At 38.0% G+C, this 25,235-nt stretch overlaps 1 protein-coding gene across 5 annotated transcripts in view; it reads right to left on the reverse strand.

The window, feature by feature from the left end:
• Positions 1-25,235, reverse strand: part of PHKA1 (phosphorylase kinase, alpha 1 (muscle)) — a 127,580-nt gene extending 102,345 nt beyond the window's left edge. For all 5 annotated transcript variants that reach the window (XM_011958905.1, XM_011958904.1, XM_011958903.1 and 2 more), the window contains exons 1-4: positions 24,911-25,235; positions 23,535-23,693; positions 16,277-16,324; positions 7,606-7,774 (exon numbers count right to left, since the gene is read on the reverse strand). In XM_011958905.1, coding sequence (XP_011814295.1) covers positions 7,606-7,774; positions 16,277-16,324; positions 23,535-23,693; positions 24,911-24,988 — 454 coding nt within the window. In that variant the 5' untranslated portion in view covers positions 24,989-25,235. The remainder of the gene's footprint in view (positions 1-7,605; positions 7,775-16,276; positions 16,325-23,534; positions 23,694-24,910) is intronic.

Below are 25,235 nucleotides of genomic sequence, written 5' to 3' on the forward strand. Positions count from 1 at the left end.
TGTATGTTTAGTAGAGAAGGGATTTCACCATGTTGGCCAGGCTGGTCTTGAACTCCTGACTTTGTGATCCACCCACCTCAGCCTCCCAAAGTGCTGGGATTACAGGCGTGAGTCACCGCGCCTGGCCACATCTAAATCTTTGATCTATTAACATTTATTTTAAATCATGGAACTGTGTAACTTTATAATTAAAAAGCACTATATGATCGGTATTATCAGATTGCAAACTCCTCCTGATCCATGGCTCTGTCAAAATAGCATCCATAGCACAGGGAAGTCGCAGGAGCAAACTGGCAAAGTGTGTTTTTTCTTGTAATGGTAATGACATTAACTTCTTGGAAAGACACGGGTAAAGAGAAGAGATGATAGTGACATGGGACATCAGCTTCATAGCTTTAGCTTTTCATCTTTGTGTGCCAACGCAATTGAGCAGAGATAGAGAAGGCAAAAGTATGAAACTGGTCTTATTCATCTGTTAGACTTGCATCACAGCTATACCATACACATGCCAGACATTTCTACCATTTATATCCTTTTGCTCATTATATTCTCCATTTAAATGGCCTTCTTCTTTCCATGTCTTGAAATCCTACTGTTCTTTCAAGGCTCAGCTCAAATGCTATCTCCTCTGTGATGCTATCATTGATTCTCCTATTTTGTGACTCACAGAATTTTGTTTTTCTTACTTTTATGAGCTTATTTTTTTACTCTGTATGACAAACGTGTACTTGAATTTTAAGGAAAGAACTATCTTATTTATATCTGCATCTTCTAAAAGTATCTCACATAGTATTATGAATGGTATTAAACAGCATTGAACAGTAGATGTTTGAAAATTTATTAAGGGATTTTAAACACCTCTGCTAACCACAGGAAAGCGATGTCTCTTGAGGAAAGGTCATAAATGGAGGACCTCTGGATCCTGTGTAGAGCTGAGACACTGCTTGTTGAACAAAGAATGCAGAGGTGAGTACACATAAAATGAGATAGGGCTGGATTCGAACAAATGTGACAGTACTATATAAAGAATACTAAAGCATACAGGGCTCCAGAAATGGAGCTAAATCAGTGGTCTATTGCACTTATATTCTGCACTCATCTGTATAACATTAAGCCTCTTTCTCTCATTTTTAGAAACAACTTTATTGAGATACGTAAAAAGAATGCATAAGAAGTATATATTCAATGGTTTCTAGTGTATGCACAGCTGTGTGACCATCACCACAATCAATTGTAGAACACTGTCATCACTCCAAAAAGAAATCCTGTGCCCCTTAGCAGTCACTCCCCATTTCCCTTCTACAGTTGTCCCCCAGCCTAAGTAACCACTAATCTACTTCCTGTCTCTATGATTTGCCTTAGTTGACATTCATATAAATGGAATCATACAATATATGGCCTTTTATGTCTGGGTTCTAACACTTAGCATAGTAATTTCAAGGTATGTCAGTGTTGTGGCACGTATCCGTAATTCATTTTTTATTGCCCCAAATATCCCATCGTCAGAGGTAGCAGTAACATGAAAAAAATTTTTAAAATTCCATTGTGCAGATGTATCATATTTTATTTATCCATTTATCAGTTGATAAACACTTGGGTTATTTTTGTTTATGGCTATCATAAGAAATGCTGCTATAAACATTAATGTATAAGCTTTTGAGGGATACGTTTTCATTTCTCTTGGGTATATATACACTTAGGAGTGAAACTGCTAGATCATATGGTATCTCTTTTTTAATCCTTTTAAGGAACTACCAGACTCTTTTGCAAAGCAGCTGCACCATTTTACATTTCCACCAGCAGTGTATGAGGGTTCCAATTTCTCCACATCCTCAGCAACACTTATAATCTGTGTTTTTGATTACAGTCATCCTGATGGGTGTGAAGTGGTATCCCATTGTGGTTGGGACCCGCATTTCTTTCAAAATTAATGATGCTCAGTATCCTTTCACATACTTATTGGTTATCTGAACATCTTTTTGGAGGAATGTCAACTCTGATTCTTTGACCATTTTTAATTAGGTTATTTATCTTTTATATTCAGTTCTAAGAGTTCTTTATTTTAGATACAAGTACCTTATCAGATATACGATCTGTGAATATTTTCTTCTATACTATTGGTTGCTTTTTTACTTTCTTGATGGGGTCCTTTGAAGCACAAAAGTTCTTAATTTTGATACATTCCAGTTTATCTATTTTTTCTTTAGTAGCTTATGCTTTTGGTGCCATATCTAAGAGGCTTTTTCTTAACCCAAGGTCAGAAATATTTACTCCTATGTTTGCTATGTATTGAATTTTGTCCTCCCCCAAAAAATTCATACGTCAAAGCCCTAACTCCTAATATGACTATATTTGGAGATAGGGACGTCAAGGAGATAATTAAGAAGATAAATGAGGTCATGAGGGTGGCCCTCATGTAAGAACATGTAAGGCCATGTAAGAACACAGGAAGGGTAGCCATCTGAAAGCCAAGATGAGAGGCCTCACCAGAAACCAATCCTGCCAGCCTTGCTGTTGGACTTCCAGCCTCCAGAACTGTGAGAAAATAAATTTCTGTTATTTAAGCCACCTATTATGTGGTATTCTGTTGTGGCAGACTAATATAGTGTTTTAGTTTTCCCTCTTACATTTAGGTTTACAATTTATTTTGAGTTAATTTTTTTAAATTTAATTTCGTTGTTTGTTTGTTTGAGATGGAGTCTCATTCTGTTGCCCAGGCTGGAGTGCAATGGCACGATCTCGGCTCACTGCAACCTCCGCCACCCAGGTTCAAGCGATTCTCCTGCCTCAGCCCCCTGAGTAGCTGGGATTACAGGTGCACACCACCACGCCTAACTAATTTTTGTATTTTTAGTAGAGTAGGGGTTTCACCATGTTGGCCAGGCTGGTCTCAAACTCCTGACTTTAAGTGAGCCTCCCACCTCAGCCTCCCAAAGTGCTGCAATTACAGGCATGGGCTGCTGCGCCCAGTCTTGAGTTAATTTTTATATCTGGTGTGAGGAAGAAGTTCAATTTCATTCTTTTGCATGTGGACATACAGTTGTCCCAGCACCATTTGTTGAAGAGACTATTCTTTCCCCATTGAATTATCTTGGCACCTTTGTCAAAAGTCAACTGAGCATAAAGTGATGGCTTATTTCTAACCTCTCAATTCTATTCCAAAGAGCTACATGTCTATACTTATGACAGTACCTGTGCTGTTTTAATTAATGTAGCTTTGTATTAAGTTTTGAAATTAGGAAGTTGGAGTCCTTCAACTTTCTTCTTTTTTAAGATTTTTTAGCTCTTCTGGGTCCTTTAAATTTCCATATAAATTTTAGAAACAGGTTGTCAATTTCTGCAAAGTCAGTTGATGTTGAATCTGTAGATTAATTTGGGAAATGTTGCCACCTTAACAATAAATCTTCTAATCCTTGAATATAGATGTCTTTCCATTTAGTCAGATCTTTACTTTCTTTCAACAATGTTTTGTATCTTTCAAAGTACAAATTTTATATTTCTTTTATTAAATTTATTCCTTATTATTTCATTTTTGATCCTATTTTAATAGAAATTATTTTTAAATTTCATTTTGGTTATTCACTCCTGTTTAGAAATATAATTCATTTTTGCATATTTATTTGTATGTTGTTACCTTGCTGAACTTTGTTTATTCCAGATTTTTAGTGAATTCCTTAGGATTTCTCTATGTAAGAACTATCATCTGCAAATGGAGATAATTATACTCCTTCATTTACTTGATGCCTTTTATTTCTTTTTATTGGCTCTTTGCCCTTGCTAAAATGCCAGTACAATTTTAGATACTGGTGGCAAGAGTTGATGTCCTTGTCTTATTCTGATCTAAGGGGAAAAGCATTCATTCTTTCACCATCAAATGTCATGTTAGCTGTGGATTTTCAAAGATGCCATTTATCAGGTTGAAAAAATGCTCCTCTATTCTTTATTTGGTAAGTATTTATCATGATAAGGTATTGAATTTGTCAAATGTTTTTCTGTGTCTACTGAGATAATAATATACCTTTGTCCTTTATTCCATTGACATGATGTATTGCATTAATTAATTTTCAGATAATAAAACAACCTTGCATTCCTGGAATATATATGGTTTGGTCAAGGTATATAAACGTGTTAATATATTGCTGGATTCAGTTACCTAGCATTTTATTTTTATATCTTTATTAATAAGAGATACTGATCTATAATTGTACTTTGTTGTGATATCTTTGTCTGGTTTTAGCATCAGAGTAATGGCTTCACAGAATGAGGTTGCAAGTGTCACCTCTTCTATTTTTGGAAGTGTTTGTAAAGAATTGGTGTTCACTCTTCTTTATTTGGTAGATTTATCAGTAAAGCTATCTGCACCTGGGCTTTTCTCTGTGGAAGGATTTTATATTACTAATTCTCTTTGATTGTAGTAAGTCTACTCAGATTTCCTTTGCTTCTTGAGTCAGATTCAGTAGTTTGTCTTTCAAGAAATTTTCCCATTTCATCAAAATTATCTAATTTGTTGGTAACCAGTTGTCCATAGTATTCCCCTTTAGTTCTTTACATTTTTGTAAGGTTGTATCGATATCCCCTCTTTTATTCCTAGTTTTAGTAATTTGAGTATTCTCTCTTTTTCTCTTGGTCAGTGTAGCTAAAGATTTGTCAATTTTGTTGATCTTTTTAAAGAATGAACTTTTGGTTTTGTTGATTTTCTCTACTGTTTTTTCCATTTTCTATTTCATTAATTTCTGCTGTATTAATGAATTGCTTCATCATTTCTCTTTGCTTTGGGCTTAGTTTGCTTGTCTTTTTCCAGTGCCTTAAGGTGGAAGGTTAGGTTACTGATTTTTCTTTTCTTTTTTTTTTCATTGGTGTTTACAGCTATAAACTTCCCTCTAAGCACTGTTTTCTCTGCTTCCTATAAGCTTTGGTATGTTGTATTTTCTTTTTCATTTAGCTCAAAGTATTTTCTAATTTCCCTTGTGATTCTTATTTGACTCATTGGTCATTTAGGTGTGTATTGCTTAATTTCCATAGATTTGTGAGTTTCCTAAATTTCTTTCTGTTCCTGATTTCATTCCATTTTGGTCATAGAACATACTTTGTGTGATTTTGAAATCTTTCAAATTTATTGAGGCTTGTTTTATGGTATACCATATAATCTATCCTGAAAAATGTTCATGTGCCATTGAGCTAGTATATGGTTTAGCTTCTTGCTCTTATTGAGCTACTAGCCTCCTCTTAATTGCTTAGAACCCAAATCTCCATTGTTTTTTGAGATTGCCTTTAGGTTTTAACTTTCTCACACGCTTAAGTCAATTCCTCTGGGAAAAGCTACAGAGCTTTGTGTTCTTACAGCCTGCCTCTCTCCCCAGTAAAATTTCTGTGGCAGTCCTCCAGAGTTAGTGGCGAGAACAGTGGCCCAGTTCTTTTGTAGCGACACCCCTGCTTTACAAATTGAGTGCTGGGAAGAGATGGTAACCTTTGATCTTCTTAGTTTGCCCCTCCCAGTGGGGAACCTCCACCCTCATAGTGAAGTGGGCCAAGGTTGATCAGGGCCTAATTCTCACCCTGCCTTTTCCTGGGGAGGAGGGGAGCTCCAGGCCTGTTAGCTATTCTTGCCTGAACTAGCTTCTGCAACATGGAGCTGGAAAGGATGAGAAATGATCACAACCTACCTCCCTCAGGGAGATACGGTGTCCCTAAACTGGGAACTAGCTGGGGAGATTGTGCTCTTGGCTGTACCTGCCTTGAATATTGCTTCTGCCATGCTGAGGTGGGGTGGAGGAGGGAGTAGACTGAGACTCAAATGCCACACTCCCTCACTGCTTTTACCAATACTTGGTAGATTTCCTGGAGTAAATGTTTCTCTACTTGCTGTATGTCCTTCAGACAATTTCCAATAATGTAAGTGGCTGGTTTTTAAAAAATAATTTTCAACATTTATGGTTATTTTGCTGGGGATTCCATGGAGCTCCTCATGCCCCCATTCTGTAAGTTGCAGTCAGGTTCTGTCTAAGCCTCTCTTTTAACCAAGGTTGAGATTTGTGAGTATTCAAACATGTGTAGAGCATCACTAAATACTCTATGATCTTGCATACTACCATTTATATCTCACATATGCCCTTTCATTCTCAAGATAACTGCCTTACATAAATTCTATATCAATCTTGCCTTAAAGTATTTCACTAACTTTCTAACTAGTTTGCCATCTTAATCTTCTTTCCTATCCAATCTATCTTCCTGCTACTGAAGTGAATCATCTGAAACTTCCTTGATTATTTACCTTGAATGACTCACTACTGATTACGGACTAAACTCCAAACTATATAGCACGGTACACAGGCCCTCAAATAGCTAGCCCCAACTTTCTAGTTTCACAGTTAGTCATTTTTCCAGATGCATGTTATACTCTAACCATAGAAGATATCCAGCCTTACCTTGATGGCCAGTACCTTTCAAATTTCCATGTTACAGTCATGCTATCCCCTTTCCTTCTCTGATTTGTAAATTTCTACATATTCCTCAAAAGGCCTGATCAAATAATATCTACCTTATTCCAAGTACCTATCAAACTCAGCTGATGGAGCTGAAAATCAAATGTTACGTCAGGAATCAATAAACATTTGTTGAATGAATGGTTATGTCTCCTATAAGCCTCTTTGATACATTTCTGCTTGCATTCTGGGCTCAAAAGGAAAAACTACAAGAGATACTCAGACATTGTTGCTTTGTAGACAAAACTCCAGAACTGGTATTAAAATAATATCAGAAATAGAGTTATAGCTGTCATTCTATTTAAATAAATTAAACCTAAAACTACATTTATTCAGGAGGAAACCTCCTCCCCTACAACAGGAGGACATATCTGGGTAACTAGTTCATACTTTTGAGAAAAGGCTATTCAGCTTCTGAGCTGTGTGTTTTAGAAGAAATAAAGGAAAGGTTTATCATCAAATATTTATTTCTATTAAAAAAGGAGAAGAAGAGTATTTTGAGGGAATTCCCACCCTGGATGCCCTTAGTACAAAGGAGCTCAATAACCGATTGGAAGATGAAGAAATTAAAATGTCAAAAATTTGGTATTTTGAGAAGTACATTAGTTTAAGAAGCTCTGGCAAAGGTCCCATTACATTTATAAACTAGGTATAATCGGATACATTGCCCTCCCCCAATTTAGGAGAAATAAAAGGAAATTAAGTTGTTTCTTACATTTCCCTTTCTCAGGTAAAGCATCCAAAATTAATAAGAGAACCATCTGAAAAGAATATAGTATTCAATAATTTAAAAATTTGGATTCTGATTCCTAAGTTAATTTTCTTAATTTAGATGCCTATAGACAGATGCCTTGTTTATAATATATTCATAAATAGTAGCATAAAGTAGGTGATTGAATTTGTATTTATACTAACTGGCAGGCTTGTCAATGTACTGTATGAGAACAAGCAATAAACCCCAGCCCTTCTTTGCCATCTCATATCTGAGGATTAATAAATAATAAAAAACACCTGTCTCAAGAAGATCCACCCCAGCCTTCCTAGTCCTCAATTTAAAAGAATATTAATTAGTACCCCAGACTCCATACTTAGGGGCTCCCAGCACTTCTCTCCTTGTACTGACCTGAGGCAGTCATTTGTGCTAAGAAGAGCAGGTACACAGAGGTAGCATCCAACTGCAGGTGTCCCCATTGATCATCACCCACTACAGTGGCACAGGTTTTGGTGTTGTACTTGGCATGGAGGCTATCCTTAGTACTCTGACTATATTTGAAGGATTCTACTTTATCCACCTGAGAAGAACAAAAACATTAACAGAAGGATATACTGAAAAATCAACCCATATGCCACACTTCTGTAATACTCTAACATACATTATTGCAATGTGAAAATACATTATCTTCAGGCAATTGTGAAAATTTAAAATACACTGTTCCTCTTTTTCCCTACACTAACACAACTGGAAAGTCTGTTACTGTTGTTTTTCAATTTAGGTGTTTTAATTAGAAAATAATACCAAATAGTGAAAAACAGCTCTTTCCTATTCATTGCCTCTTGTTCACTCTTCATATGGTTGCTTTGCTACACTGCACACTGTAGATATAAATTGAGATTCAGAGTGTTTGAGTGAGAACAGCTTAGTAAGAGATAACTGAATGTGAAAAGATACATTTGTTCCTGAAACTGAGGTAGAAATTTCAAAGTAAATTAGAATAAGAGGATATATTTTGAGGGAGCAATGAAAAGAGCTGCTGAGAGACACATACAGTGAGGGAGTAAAGGTATGAGAGTCTGAAAGGAAAATATCTTGGGCCCTTTCAAGCTGGGAACTGCTCAGGGAAAATCTGCCTCCCATTCTATTCAAAGTCATCCCCCTGCTCACAGAGACAGATGCATATTCTGATTGCCTCCTTTGGAAAGACTTATCAGAAACTCAAGTGAATGCAACCATCTGTTTCTCACCAACCTGTGACCTGCAAGCCCCCAGTTGTGGGGTGTTGCTTTGAGTTGTCTCAGCCTTTCTGAACTAATGTACTATTATTAGTGATTAATTAATGAACTAATATATTGATTGATGTCTCATGTCTCTCAAAAATGTATAAAACCAAGTTGTGCCCCAACTATCTTGGGCACAGGTACTCACTGAGGCTGTGTCACGGGCACATCTTCAACCTTGGCAAAATAAACTTTCTAAATTAACTGAGACCTGTCTCAGATTTTCAGGGTTCACATTTTGGTAACCTCAAGGTGGGGTGGATTCTGAGTGGAGATGCCCCTGACCTTTGACAAATCTCCTGTCGGTGCTTGGTACCAGCATGAGCTAACTTTATGGCTCAAACCAACAGGACAATTTGCTGAGGCCTGAGAGCGCCCCCTCACAGAATCCCTGATCTCTCAAAATTTGGTCGAGATCTAAAGCTTATTTTGCTGTTACAACTCCTCTTTTTTTGGAGTTTTACTTGCTTCCAACACAAGGAAAGCAAGCTTTCCTGCCTCCATATCGATGGAAGGCAGATAATTCCTTTATGGAGTTTGAGCTTGCTTCTAACAGGGAAGATGAGATCTGTTTTTGTTTTTGTTTTTCCTGTTTCTAGGATGGTAGAGAGCAGTCTACAGCCTGAGACCCATCATTATGTAAGAAACTGGTTTGGGATTCTGTCTTGCAAATTCTTTTTAAATGACTGAAGTTAGCATTAACAACCAGCTGGTGTTAAATTCTGCTTACACTTAGAGCACTCAGAAATTGTATAATTTGTGTGATGATTGTTAGTTTAGCAGCATTTTGTCCTAGCTGAAATACGGTAATAAGATTTTAAAAGATTTTTTTTTCTTTTAAAGGAGGTCAATGGTTAAAAGTTGGCTTAATTAAAAGGTTAACATCCAAGATGTGTATGTGTATGTGTGCATGTGGGCATGTTTGTATTTAAAAGGCCTTCATGTTTTCGAGCTGTTTCTTTTTTCTCTCCTAAGACTTTGTCTTTTTTTCTGAGCAAAAGTTTTTTTTTCTTCTTAGTTGACTGAATTCCATTTTCACCCGATTTTTTGACTAAAATAGTTATTGCAACAGAGGCTACACTTGAGTTTTTAAGGAAGACATTCAGAAATGTCTTAGTTTAAAAAAAATTTTTTTAAGTGTACTGTAAAAGCATCTCCCTCTAGTTCTGCACCACCAGACCTTTCTCTCTGTACATTATGATGTAAATTTTGCTATTTGATTTCACCCAAACTGTTTCCTTTAATGTGCAAATTTAAGGCTATTTAGCTGACAAATGTGTAGGGTTGTGAAACAGGTTATCAAGAATATGAAAGTCTAAGGAAAAAAAGAGGGGGTCTTTATAAATCCATCGGCATGTCTAATATGTCTTTAGATGTATGTATATGTTGTGTACGCAGTGTTTCACTACTAAAAATATATGAGATCTAATTAATTGGCTTAAAGAAAAATAAAAGCACTTAAATCAGATAATAAAAAAGAATAGTCAAATGCTTTTTCAAGTTTATGTAACTTAAGTAAAATTAAATAAGCTAGCTTTAAAATTATTTGGTAAGGTAATATTAGGCATGTCTTAAGATTTGCCAGTATACATTCTTTTGTTTTGCATTTATTAATCAAGCAATTTCATACTTATCCCTGCCAAATACTATAAGGTGTCAAAATTTGGCATAGGGGTTACAAACTATAAGCTCAGCCCAAAACAGAATGATTCTTTGCTTGTGTAATTTTTAATAAATAAGACATTGATATGGGTTTAATGAAAATAGCTGCATCTTGAATTTAGTAAGATTACCATAACTTCGAATCCTGTGGCTTTAGGCAGTATGCACAGACAATAAGGAGGTTTGTTTTGGGAAAGGACTGTTATTCTCTTTGTTTCAAAGCTAATCTATAAGCTAAATTCCTCCCAAAGTTAGTTTGGCCTATGACCAGGAGTGAACAACGACAGCCTGGGGCTAAGAGCAAGATGGAGTCAGTCAGGTCAAATCTTTTTTCACTGTCTCAGTTATAACTTTCAATGGCAGTTTCATAACTTTAAATCATGACTATCACAGTTTTCATAAATAATCAGAGTAAAACAATTACAATAATTAGGTAAATATAATAGGATAAGTACTTGCAGAAAAACTGGTCATAATTTAGGATATAAAGTTATAATATAATTATTTGGGTATTTTCCAATAAATATATATTATAGGAAAACATTCTTGCTAAAAAATAAAAGGTGAACAAGTTTTGTCTAATTCAAAGCTTGTTTAAAGGTTATGTATAAAACAAGGTAAATACAACCAGGAAACAAAAGGAGATGTAAACAAAGTTACAAGAATAAAGAGGCCGGGTGCAGTGGCTCATACCTGTAATCCCAGCACTTTGGGAGGCCGAGGCAGGCGGATCAGGAGGTCAACAGATCGAGACCATCCTGGTCAACATGGTGAAACCCTGTCTCTACTAAAAATACACAAAAAATTAGCTGGGTGTGGTGGCGTGCACCTGTAGTCCCAGCTACTCCAGAGGCTAAGGCAGGAGAATTGCTTGAATCCGGGAGGTGGAGGTTGCAGTGAGCCGAGATCACGCCACTGCACTCCAGCCTGGCCACAGAGCGAGACTCCGTCTCAAAAAAAAAAAAAAAGAGGGATGTTCAGGACAAACCAGAAAATCCAAATATTATTATTAAGTTTTGGTTTTGCTTAGGAAAAAAACTGAGATTAAAAAAAAAATCTTTTTAACTAAGGTTATTATATCCATGTATCTTCCTGTATGTGCTTTTAAAGTCCTTGTGACATTGAGTTAGAGGGCTTTAACTCCTGGGTCTAAAAAGGACATCAAGTCCTGCTAAATCTTAAACACCGACAGCAATTAAAGCCTCATCTTCAGGCCCTGTGGAAGATGCCAATCAAAATAAACTGCATTCCTGAAATACAGGGCAAAAAACAATTAAAGCTATTTGATTCCTCGAGGGCCAGGAACTATATCATGGAAGAGGAGAGCGTATAAGATTGTAAAGGACAATTTTTAAAGATAAAATAAGTTCAGTTTCTCTATAAATGAATCATTAGTGTCAAAGGCACACTGATGCAAAACCAGTATATGGACCCCTGTGTCAGATTAACAAGTTTTTCTTAAAGCATTAACCAACTCCTTAATAAAGGTTATAAAAGGCTTATAGAAGTTATATTTTATAATCAAGGTTAAACTTTGTAGATTATTTACAAAATTTTGAAAAACAAATGTAATCGGCTTCATGCTGTTTTTATTAGTGCTTCTTGTTTAGAAAATTAAGTCTCTTCTCTCAAAGAATGAAGGTTTTCACTTTTTTTGAAGTCCTTGAATTAGCACTTTGGTTAAACAATGACCTGTAATACTATTTTGTAATATCAAGCATTTTAAACGTTTATATTTGACAAATTTTCCAAAATCAAATTATAAATTATGTCTTTTTCTAATCTAATTAATCCTTTAAGACATTAGGTTCCCCGAAGTCCAAAAATGTCATAATTTGGCTTATTTAGTATAAAAATTATATAGGAAGCATTGTTAAATATGAAATGTTGTTTGGTTTTCTTTGGACTGTATTTGTATAAATATGTTATTAGTATGTGTTCCAAAATTATGAGAAACTCCTGCAATTCTGAAATAACTTAGTGTACATTATTGGTAATAAACCTAATTGTTATGTTAAAATCATTGTGTGCCACAGAGGTAACAATTTTCTTTGTCAATTGTGTCTTTTGATTATAGCTGCCTTAAAACTTTTTTTTCATTCATGGAGAATTGTTGTCTTGTTTTGGTCCTTTTTAGAAGATGGTTTTATAATCAGCTATAAAATTCCAATAGGTGCTCTTAAATGCAGGTTTCTGATAACTTTTGAAGATTGTGATATCAGAATAGAGGAAAAACTTCCAGGACTCATGGAGAGCTAAAATGTTCATGAGTATCAAGCAGAACAAGAAATAATTGCATGGACTGAACTAATTTTTTTGACTTTTTGCTTAAAATGTTTGCTGATCCTTTGTTTTGTTTTTCAGAGTCTTAAAACTTCTCTTTTGAGCTACTGACAGCTTTTAACAGTAGCTCTTTTGAGCTACTGACAGCTTTTAACAATCCCATAAACAAGATTTGGAGCATATTTGTTTCTGTCTACCTGATTTTCTCCAGAATTTGGAAACTATTTGTGAGTATTCTTAACTTATGGCAATACAGTTATTTGCATAAGTGCAATAAGAATCTGTTTTCATTTGTAACAGGACACAGTTGGAGAAACTGGTAATTTTACCACGTCTTTGACGGGAATGTTATACTTTCCTTTAAAGAATCAGACTTGACTTATGAAGGCAATAAAGCCCTTGGAAAAACTGGCCTCATATTTCATGTACGCAGTCCACGTATAGGGTTTCTGACCCTTGGTAATTTTAAAGAATGTCACTTTCCGACAGGCACAGAAGCCTCAGGTTTATCTTGGAACCTCAAGAGGAGGAGAAATTCACCCAACTCATAGATATTTGATGACATAAATTCATGGCTGGGCCCTGCTTTCAAGAAGTCTTATCTGATGTCTGGGCATGGTGGCTCATGCCTATAATCACAGCATTTTGGGAGGCTGAGGCGGGTGGATCATGAGGTCAGGAGTTCAAGACCAGCCTGGCCAACATGGTGAAACACCGTCTCTACTGAAAACACAAAAATTAGCCAGGCATGGTGGTGGGCGCCTGTAATCCCAGGTCCTCAGGAGGCTTAGGCAGGAGAATCACTTGAACCCAGGAGGTGGAGGTTGCAGTGAGCTGAGATCGTGCCACTGCACTCTAGCCTGGGTGACACAGCAAGACTCCATCTCAAAAAAAAAAAAAATCTTATCTGAGATTTCTCCTATGGAACAAAGTTCAATCAAAGCCCATTTAAAAGCCTATGTAAAAAATAATTATTCTTGCTGCACTGTGTACAAATAATTAGGCCAAGTATAATAGGCAAACCAGTCCTACCATGATTTGTCTTTAGCAAAAGGGAAACTGGAGAGAGAAAAAATTATATTTCAAAACGACAGTATACCCATTGCTAGATTCTAGTCTTGCCTAATTTTTGTTTCAATTTTTATTAGCTTCTACAGTTTCGATGGAATTCTAATTTTTTTGGCTATAAGCTTTCAAAATAATGTTTTCAATTTTTTTCCTTCTTTTTATTCCCCCATTTTTCCTAATTTGGAGTCACTGAAAACTCAGCTGTGCTTTCTTTAAACCCTGGGAACTGAAGCCAGACAACTCAAACTTCAGGAAAAAATAACAGTAATTGGCCAGCACAGTGGGTTACGCCTGTAATCCCAACACTTTGGGAGGCTGAGGCTGGCAGATCTGTCTTAGATTTCCTGGGTTCACAACAAAAAGCTGAAACTAGAAGTCAGAAGGAAAATACTGTGCAAAGGACAACTGAAATACTTAGTTCCTGAAATTTAAATTTGATAATTAATGCCTCTGATGTATGACAGTAACCGTTATACCTTAAATTTGGTTCCTGAAATTAGTGACCTCAAACATATTTGGTAAAGTAGAAAGTTCAAATATTGGCCAGGCAAGGTGGCTCATGCCTATAATCCTGGCATTTTAGGAGGCCGAGGTGGGAGGATCACTGGAGCCCAGGAGTTTGAGACCAGTCTGGGCAACATAGTGAGATTCTGTCCCTACAAAAAAAAATTTAAAATTCGCAAGGCATGGTGGTGCACACCTGTAGTCCCAGTGATGTGGGAGGCTGAGGTGGGGGGATCACTTGAGCCCAGAGGCCAAGGCTGCAGTGAGTGAGTTATGATCATACCACTGCACTCCAGCCTGAGTGACAAAGTGAGGCCCCTATCTAAAAAGAAAAAAACAAAAGTGCAAATATCTAAATACAAAATAAAGTAGCAAAGATTTTCTATCAATCATATATTTCTATGTACTACTTTCTATCTACTACATATTTCCTTCTACTATAGATATAGACTTCTGTGCCTGTAGGCAGGCACTTTATCAATCTGGGCCTCAATTTCTTCTTCTTCTTTTTTTTTTTTTTTTTTTTTGAGGCGGAGTCTTGCTCCGTCCCCCAGACCGGAGTGCAGTGGCCGGATCTCAGCTCACTGCAAGCTCCGCCTCCCTGGTTTGCGCCATTCTCCTGCCTCAGCCTCCCGAGTAGCTGGGACTACAGGCGCCCGCTACCGCGCCCGGCTAGTTTTTTGTATTTTTTAGTAGAGACGGGGTTTCACCGTGTTAGCCAGGATGGTCTCGATCTCCTGACCTCGTGATCCGCCCGTCTCGGCCTCCCAAAGTGCTGGGATTACAGGCTTGAGCCACCGCGCCCAGCCCTCAATTTCTTCTTCTAATAAAACATAATCTTGATCTCCAGAAAAGCCAGGTCAGATTCGATGTGGGCAAAATGCTTTAAGATCTCCTAGGATAAAACAATTTTTAAAGTAAAAACACTTTTGTATGCAAAAATATCACAGACAAGCCTCAAAAATAAATGATAGACTGCTAAAAAATTCGCAATGCATATGACAAAGGACTAATGTCTATAATGTACAAGAACTTTTCAACAGGCAAGAAAGAGAACCTAGAAGATAGGCAAAGGACTTAGCAGACAATTCATCCAAGAGGAAATGCAAATTTTCAATCTACACATAAAAGGATGCTCAACTTCACTGGAGGTAAGGAAAATGCAAATTACTGCAAGGAGATACAAATTCAAGGTTTCTTATCTCCAATCTTAAAATCTAAAACACTTTGAAAAGGTTTTTTCCCCTAAGTTTTGCATTAAAATTCATTTGTTGGCAACACCAGATTCAAATTAAGTCTTTATTTATTCCACTTAGTATGAAATTGCATGCTTCCCTTCAGAGATATTAAAGTTTCTGATTACAGTGCTGTCCTAGACCCGCAGAAGGCATAAGGTAATATATGGTGTATATATACCATACACCATATAATTAAAGGTTGCCAGGAGTATGCACTGTACTGCCTTTTTAAAATCTGAAAAACTTTAAATTCTAAAGTTGATGGCCCCAAGGGTTTCAAATGAGGGTGCGTGTGTGTGTGTTTTGTTTACTTATTTTTGAAACTGGGTTTCACTCTGCAACCCAGGCTGGAGTGCAGTGGCCGGATCTCAGCTCACTGCAAGCTCCGCCTCCCAGGTTTATGCCATTCTCCTGCCTCAGCCTCCAGAGTAGCTGGGACTACAGGTGCCCGCCATCTCGCCTGGCTAATTTTTTGTATTTTTTAGTAGAGCCGGGGTTTCACCGTGTTAGCCAGGATGGTCTCGATCTCCTGACCTCGTGATCCGCCTGTCTCGGCCTCCTAAAGTGCTGCGATTACAGGCTTGAGCCACCGTGCCCGGCCCTAATTTTTATATTTTTTGTAGACAACGTTTCACCATGTTGCCCAGGCTGATCTTAAACTTATGGACTCAAGCAATCCATCCGCTTTGGCCTCCCAGAATGTTGGGATTACAGGCATGAGCCACCAGTGCCTGGCCAAATGAGGGTTTTTAGACCTGTATCATCTTTCTACCCTACATATACAATTGAATGTACAGTAATGATAAAACACATCAAAAATCATTTGTAGAGGGTGAAAAAAGACTGGAAAGAAACATTCCAGTGGTAATTACATTGTGAGATTATGGGTGACATTCTCCCTCTCCAAATTTTCCAGATTTTCTAAAATTAGTGTGTACTATTTGTGAAACTGAAAGAAAATATAAGCTATAAACATTCCCTAAGGGGTAGAGATACTACTACAATGTGCTTTTATTGGAGAGGAGGGTGTTACCAATACCATACCTGTCTGATCATGCAGTGCAGTAGTCCTCTCATCAGCTTCACTACACTCTGCAGAAATAAATGGAAACAAGACAGTTATAAACATCCCTAGATACAGGAACACTTACTCAGCAACTGCAGTTGGTACATGACCTTTTGAGAACAAGTAACCCTATCCTGTGTTCCTATTTACATGACATTTATAGGTACACAGAAGAGCAGATTACAGCTAAAAGTGGAATCAAAAGCTACGCTTTATGATTCCTTCAAGTCAAAAAAGTCATCCAAGCTCCAACTGGTTTATGTAAAAATAAGCCAATCATCCCATTAGAGGACATTCCACCTGGAGAAAGGGGCAAGACAGCTCAAAAATCCTAAGGCTCTGAGGATATTCTAAAATACATCCTATGGCCTAGAAAGACTTCACTACAACATTGCTTTTATTTTTTCTAAACTAGCCAAGACTTATCTTCAAGAGTCCACAGAAATATTTATCTGGACATGTCCCCTAAAGAATAAAGTGAATTTCAATTAAGAATAAGTATGAAGGGGATCTGTTCATTTGACTCAACCCTTTTTCCTTGAAATAAAGTCACAAATTCTTAAGTTTCAAGTCATCACTATTTCTCTTACTAGGGCTTGACAATTTAAAGTAGTTTGTTTTCCAATCATAACATCTCAAAATTCTGATCACTGACTATATACTACATGACACTAAGGGCCCATCAATCGTGGCATGGGTAGGCAATGTGTTTTGGAAGAACATAGCACCAAACAGCTTCTCTGTTTCTCCAAAAAGCTTTCTGTTTCACAGTCCAAAAGAAATCCAACCGGGTTACTCCAGGGTATGCTGGCTCAGAGGCAACTTCAGGACAACTCTGAAAACTCATCTACTTGGAAGCCACAGGATTCTGTTATTTCTTCAAAACATATTCAAATGGGACTACAAGCAATAGTCATGATAAGGATAAGTACCTATTAAATTCCAACTCTTTATGAAGCCTTTTATTGAGGGAAAAATAAAAATAAAAATGGTTTCCGTGGGAGAGTCTCCTTTCTTAAGTCATTTCTGTCTATAAATGGTCCCCTCCCCTTACAGATCAAAAGAAATTTTAAAAAGAGAGAAAGAATAGGCAGTGCAGGATCTTGTCACATTTTAAAGACTGAAACATTTATTATAAAGCAAGGAAACTTATTGTAACCCCTACAAGAAGACATCTATATGACTTTGATGCTAATGAAAGAGTACATCTCTTTAATATACCCTGTTATGGAAAGTATTTAACACAACCTCCTCTGTGGGGAAACTTTATTCAATTCTGATACATGTCACCACATACTCAAAGGTTCCTACCATATTCTGTCTTTTCTTACAGTAGATGAATTAGAATGGGAAGCAGAGGGAGGGGCTTGAATAGTCTTGTCTTTAAATCAATGGCCCACAGGAACTCATTTTTAAAAAACCTATTGACGGCCTCTAGTTGACCAATATAGAACTCAGCATTTATACTATTCTGTAAGAATCCTGGGCTCATGTTATTGGCTTCTTCACTATTTTACTGCCTTAGTTGCTTTTTCTCTTGCAAACCCATCAACTCCCTTTACCACCCAGCCCCACTACTCCCATCTAAATTTTCTTTAAACAGCAAACCTGGGGAATCAAGGATTTAGTGGAGGATCTCAATTAGTGGCCATTATCAGCCATTTTTATCCTCAAGTTCTAACTTCCAAGGCAAGATAAAATCAGTAGGAAGCATGGGGCGGTAGGAATGATGGGAGATATCTGTACTTCGTGTTCTCCAAACTAACTGTTTTCTGATCCAGGTGTGCTAGATGTTATTAATTATACATGTACATTCATACACCACGGCTGCTACCCATACCAAGTGACTCTCCCTCTTGCCTATTCTTTTTGAGGACATAAATTTATATATATCTGTGAACTGACTTTATAAGAATATGTAACTACACGACCATATCTGTGTACTCCTTTCTCTCTACCTCCAGGTATATGTGCAATCAGATATTTATTGAACCTCTATCAGGTTTTGTAGAACATAAAGACAAGGGAGATGGGACAGATATGTTTTAAAAACTAACTACAGCATAGTCCACCCAGCATTTCCTAATTATCCTTTAAAACCCAACTCCTCTCTGAAGTCTTCCTTGCCTTGTCCCAGAGAAGTTTAGACATTCCCACCTGTGTGTTCCCACAAAGCTTAGTAGTTATCTCAAATATATAAATCAGTACCTATAGTACCTATCTTAATGTACTGTAACTACTTGCTTATATATCTGTCTTCCCCATCAGACAATGAACTCCCTGAGAAAAAGGGGCAGAGGCCAGGTTCAGAAAACCTTTAAGTCAATGGATGAAGGAAGTTGAATTAAAAAACAAACACATGTCTGCAAGTAACTCTCGAATGGCTTATCAAATAATCGTGTGTGTGTGTGTGTGTGGAGGGGTGGGTATGCAAATATGACAAAGTGTTAACAACTAGCGAATTTAGATAGAGTATATGCAAATATGTTTATTTTACCATTCTTGCAACTTTCCTTTAAGTTTGAAATTTTCCATAATAAAAAGTTGAGGGTTACATATAAACATTTTGTCCCATTTTCTTTTTAACATCTATTATAGGGCCTGGCACGTGATGATTACATAGTCTTTTAAATTTAAGAAAATGAAGATATATGTTGAATGGCACAGATGACAAGTGATCTAGAAGTTCCAAGAAAGGACTCCTGAGAAAGAAGTGACCACTGTACAAGTGAGTGGTCTGTGAGGAAGGACAGGGACCACAGAAAAAGTGGGATTGGTGCTAGGCTTTCAAAGGATATTAGTTTAGATTGAAAGGGAACAGGCATGTAGAAGAAGCAGCCCATAAAAATTTTTGCAGGTGGCTATGTCTATAGGCTCCCATGGTGGCAAACATTCAAACAATACTGATTCTGAAGACATAGGACCCAGGTTGCATTCATGGTACCATCAAATTCCAGCTTCATCTCTGGGCCTCAATCCCTTCACTTGGAAATTGGGGATAATGATACTTGATTCACAGGGTATTGTGAGAATAAAATACTGGTAATTATGGGGAAGTGTGTTGTACAATGGAAAGTATTTATACAAATGTTAGGTATTTTTATTAAGGGATTATTAGAGGAGTAATAAAGACATCAGCCTGGCTAGAACTGGGGGTATAATGGAGGGCACCAGTGTGATATAATATTGAAAAAAGTAAGCTAGGACCAACCCATAGAGGGCCTTGCCTATCAATCCAAAATGTTTGGACTTTACTTGTGGAGAAATGAGGGCCACAGAAAGATTGTTGAGGATGGAAATGACATAATTTAAGTGTGGTTTTCACAGAAGTGTTAGGGGATAAGGGCTTAGACTAAGGTTGATGCAGAAGGGAAGAGAAAAGAGGGGATAGATTCAAGAGAAATTAAATGAATCAACAGACTTTGGTGTGCATGTATCAAAAGGTAAGAGGGAGAAGTCAAAAATCATTCTAAGGTTAAGTAGCACACTTTAAGCACTGTTTATAGAGTGCTAGTCCAAGAGATTCTGGAAAGGCTATAAAATTCACTACCATCTTAGACAAAAAAATGCACATTAGTACATCAAAGGCTCTGAGAAATTACAGAGTAAAGACACCTGCTGTTTAACATAGTCTCAAACTTAGTTGGCCTAGTATTCCACAGAAAATACTATGGGAATTACTCCAAGTAATACTGCCTGGGTGGTTGGTAGAATGGAGACAGTAATAACAGAAAAAGAGATTGTTGATGAGTTGCCATTGTTTTGTGGTTTGTTTTTAGTTGGAAAGGTGGGGTTTCAGACGCATTGAGTTTGAGGAGCCGCAGTATATGCAGATGCAACTGATGAGGTGACAAATGAAAACCTAGGTTTAAAATTGAAGTGAGGTCAGAGATGAAGACTTGAAAGTCATTCTCATAAACGTAATAGTTAAAGTCATGAGAAAAGATGAACAACTACACAAAAAGAGCATACCTTAGCACACAGAACTGGAGTGAGGCCCAGAGATGAAGCTGAAATTTGATGGTACCATGAATGCAAAGAGATATCCCTATTTGTCTGCCTATATTTCTATGGGTATGAGACCGTATCTATATGCCTGAGAGAAAGACATTTGTAAAAACATTCATGTGCATAATTCTACTCTCAATCTAGGATGCAGTAGTTGCCTAAACCCTTGTAGTTGCCTAAACCCTTGTCCTTTTTTCATCCAGAATTCTCTTCAATTCTCTGACATTATTTCTCAGAAAGAAACCAAGGTAAGAATTGGAAGGAAGGGTAGAAATAATTAACAATCAATGTTTTGGGAAAAATCCACACAGTAATAGAAAGTTGCAATAGGTGGGAATTTAATCTATGAATTTATTGGATATAATCTATGTTCATATTTTGGCCATAACTAGTCATTATTTAACACTGGCTATACATTAGAATCACCCAGGTAGTTTTTAAAAAAATATTGATGCTACTGAGCTCCACTTCCAGAGATTCATATTTAAATTGTTCTAAGCTGTGGTGTAGTAAGGGTATTTCTTAAAAGATTCCCAGGCAGGTGTGCTGGCTTGCACCTGTAATCCAAGCACTTTAGGAGGCCGAAGTGGGTGGATCATTTGAGATCAGGAGTTTAAGACCAACCTGGCCAACATGGTGAAACCCCATCTCTACTAAAAATACAAAAAAATTAGTCGGGTGTGGTGACGCGCACCTGTGATCCCAGCTACTGTGGAGCTGAGGCAGGAAAATCGCTTGAACCTGGGAGGCAGAGATTGCAGTGAGCTGAGATCGCACCATGGCACCCCAACCTGGGCAATAGAGCAAGACTTAGTCTCAAAAAAACAAAACAAAAAACAAAACAAAAAGCTTCCCAAAGCTTCCCAAGTGATTCCAAAGTACAGTCAGAGTTTGGAACCACTCATCTAGATCAAGGATAAATCCAGCCCATTGCTATTTTTATAAATTAAGTTTTATTTAAACATAACTACAGTCATTCTTTATACACAGGGTACCCCTGAACAACACAAGTTTGAACTGTGCAGGTCCACTTATATGTGACTTTTTTCCAACCAAACGCAGATCGAAAATACTGTATTCAGGAATGAGAAACCTATGTATATGGAAGGCTGACTTTTCTTATAGATGAGTTCCACAAGGGTGACTACAGAATTTGAGTATGCAGAGATTTGGTTATAAGCAGTCTGTCCTGGAATCCATCCCACACATATACTGAGGGATGACTGCATTGTCTCTGGCTGCATTTGCACCACAATCACAGAGCTGAGTAGTTGGATAGAGACCACATGTGACCTACAACCCTAATGATAAAAATAGTTACTATCTGGCCTTTTACAGAGATGATTTTCTGGTTCCTGATTAACACTGAATCAGGTTTGAGAAAAAAAAATTGAGACCTAATAATAAAAACCTGTTGCAATTCATAATGAAAGTTCATAGACATTAAAAAATTCCCACAAAATCTTTTCTTTTTGAAAGATGTTTCCCATTGCTATAATGTTTTGAAACATTCCTAATTACTATTAAGGTGGTATGAAAGGTATTTTTTGGCTATGTTGAAAATTATTTAATGGAACGTTAAAATTTTAGAATGTGTAATTCAATGTTTCCCTACTATTTCCCCCTTCCTCTGTTAAATTCTTTATAACTGGGCCAAATAAGAAAAAGTGTTTATATTACAGGGAGATAACAGATTTCTTCTAATAGAACTGAAAAAATTGGTCAAATTGTACCAGATATGAAATTCCAATTCTACTGATATTAATTTCTAGTAAAAATAGCAACAAAACACTGAGCTCAAACTAGAAAACACTGAGTAGCATGTAGGATTTGGGGGAGGGGAGTAGGCAGGATTACAGGTGAATTTTTTTAAACACTCCTCTATATTTTCCAAATTTCTACAATGGTATTATTTTTATAAAAGTCATAAAAGGCTGGGCATGGTGGCTCATGCCTGTAATCCTAGCACTTTGGGAGGCCAAGGCAGGCGGATCACAAGGTCAGGAGATTGAGACCATCCTGGCTACCCGTCTCTACTAAAAATACAAAAAAATTAGCCAGGCCTGGTGGCGCGCGCCTGTAGTCCCAGCTACTCGGGAGGCTGAGGCAGGAGAATCGCTTGAACCTGGGAGGCAGAGGTTGCAGTGAGCCAAGATCGCGCCACTGCACTCCAGCCTGGGGACAGAGTGAGACTCCATTTCAACAACAACAAAAACAGTCATAAAAATAATGATCTGTACTACCTTGTCTAGAGCAAAACCTTGAACTTTTTTTTTGGTGGACCAATGTATCTCTCAACAATGGCTTGAATAAAGAATAAATGCCTGCTGTTGCTAAGGACAACACAGTGCAACCCCATATTACATTGATACTTGTAAAAAAACCAAATATCAATATTCTGATTTATAGATGAAGACTGGAGCTCAGATTGCCTAAGTGTTAGAGAGACCACTGGAGAAAATGGCTGGTATAGAGATAATTTTTCCCACTAATGGAAATGAATGCACATCGGTCTTATAACTGACAACAGAGTACTTCAACTCCTGTGGTAGCCCAGAATATTGTTTTCTTAATATTATTTTCTTGGTTGTTGAAGAGGATGCAGCTCCCTTTGTGTCTCAACAGTTCTATAAAGGATGCTTGTTTACTGAGGGGAAGAGCCTTAAAAGTTGGCTTAAAGGCATCTGCTGACTTTGACCTCATTTTGCCCAGGAGTTGAGGGAGGGAGGAAGCAACAGGCTCTGAAACAGTGGCCACAGCTATAAAAATCAACAAATAAAGTCTTTACTGTGTCTAGTCCAGAAGGCTTGCTGGTTTATGTTATTTACCCTCATACAAATACCACAATTTTTAAAAATGAAGTAAAATAGTAGATACCTGCCCCCAAATGTTTTTCTCAATGAGAATACAGTGGAGACTACAAGATACATTTACTTAGAGAGTTATGCATTTTAGGAAAGATCCCAGGATAGGATTTTCCACTGTAACAGAACAGACTGTTCCCTCTCCCTCAAATCAGCAAGTTTCAAGTTTCCACTGCAAGAATACCACTTCAGTGCAATACAGGAAGGCTTTTTGGAATATAATTTCAGAAAGATGATGAAAGAGGGAAAGGCAAAATACAGTTATCTTAGCTTTTGGTGGGTTTCGCTTCCTTCAGTCTCCACTCTGCCCCCAACCCCCAATCACACACAGCTCCAGATCTCTTTGTATTTTTATTTTGAGTACCTGCTCCAATTCATAGGCCTTTGCCTTATCCTCATCCCGGTCTGCATTCTTCCGATAGGCCAGGCCCAAACCCCACACAGCCAAGATGCTGTACACGTTATCTCGGACCCAAGCATCTTTCTGATCATAGCTGGCTGGCAGCAAGCCAGTCACTGGATTCTGCAAGGCCAAGAAAAAGAAGGCAGGAAGGTAACCATACAGTGTTAACATTAGGAAACAGAATCTTCCAAATGAGTTTTTTAGGGACTTTGGTCTTTCTTCTACTTCTCCACTCTTGAGTTTTATAACCTCCTCTTCTTCTGACCTATTGCAGGCAAATGCTATCTTCCCACCCTCCCAAGCTTTACTGAGCTATATTTGACACATTAAAAATTGTGTATATTTAGGGAGTACAGTATGATGATTTATGTATTCATTGAGAAATGATAACCACAATGACGTTTATTAACACATCTATCATCTCACAGTTACCTTTTTTTTGGTGTGGTGAGAATACTTAAGATCTACTCTCTTAGCAAATTTCAAGTATACAATACAGTATGATTAACTACAGTCACCATGCTGCTGTACATTAGATCCCCAGAACTTACTCATCTTATAACTGAAACTTTGTGCCCTTTGCAAATGCTATCTTGAATAAGGGGTAAGCAGTGGCTGAAGCCTTTCAAGTCTGAAATGTGGGTATTATTAAAGGCACAATTAAAGGTATTAAGTGCATTTATAATGGGTATTATTAAAAGAAAGTGTTAACTTTCTAGTTAGAAAGAATGAACTAGCGAACTAGCAATGAAAAACCAGCAGAAAGGAGCAGAAAAAAATATATAACAGTCTATACAAAGTGCCTCTGACCTTCACAATAGTCTAGTCTTAAAATGGAAATGCTCCCTTACCTCTTTTATTTGGGGGAAGGGGAAGGAGATGACACACAAACCTGGGTGCGTGTGTTTGTATGTCAATAAACAAGTGACAACACTTCTCGCAACTCTGCTCCTGGAACCCTGCTATGGCCTGAGGGGAGTTGGAGAGGGGTGCGAAGCCGTGACTGGAAGCTCCTGGCTAAAGGTGCCTGACCTACTCTGTTCCTGGTCCAACACCTACCTTTCCTTCAGGGCCCTTTACCACCTCCCCAGCTAGGGGGCGGGAGAACCTGCTACACACACACACACACACACACACACACACACACACACACACACGGAGGGGGCGGGAGAACCTACTACAGACACAGATACAGATACACACACACTCACGTGGAGTTCATGCAAGGTCTCCGTCACACACACACACACACATACGGAGTTCATCCAAGGTCTCCGTCCAAGCTATGACACGCTACATCCTCGGTCGGCGACTGCGAGCGACACCCCTGCACTTACCTGATGGCACAGGATGGTCTGTTGCACCAGCCGAGCGTAGCCGTCCAGCCGGACCCCGGAGTTACTTCGGCTCCTCATGGCGAGACGTTACTAATCGTCCTCTGAGAAACAGCCCGGGTGCCACCGGAGCCTTCGGTCCCTAAGGAACAAGTATCCAACGCTGCTCCACCCTCGTGGTGGGAGGCCTGAACGCCAGGCGTCGCAGAGCCCTCCCACCGCTCAGGCCTGGCGCCGCGGGTTCCGCGTAGCTCTCCGGACTCCAGCGGCCTCCGGGGCCCACCACGCGCCAGCACTAGCACCGGCCTCCCACGGTCTAGAGCCCCAC

Source organism: Colobus angolensis, unplaced genomic scaffold, assembly GCF_000951035.1.
Source record: "Colobus angolensis palliatus isolate OR3802 unplaced genomic scaffold, Cang.pa_1.0 Scaffold479, whole genome shotgun sequence".
In the NCBI taxonomy this organism is placed as follows: Eukaryota; Metazoa; Chordata; class Mammalia; order Primates; family Cercopithecidae; genus Colobus; species Colobus angolensis.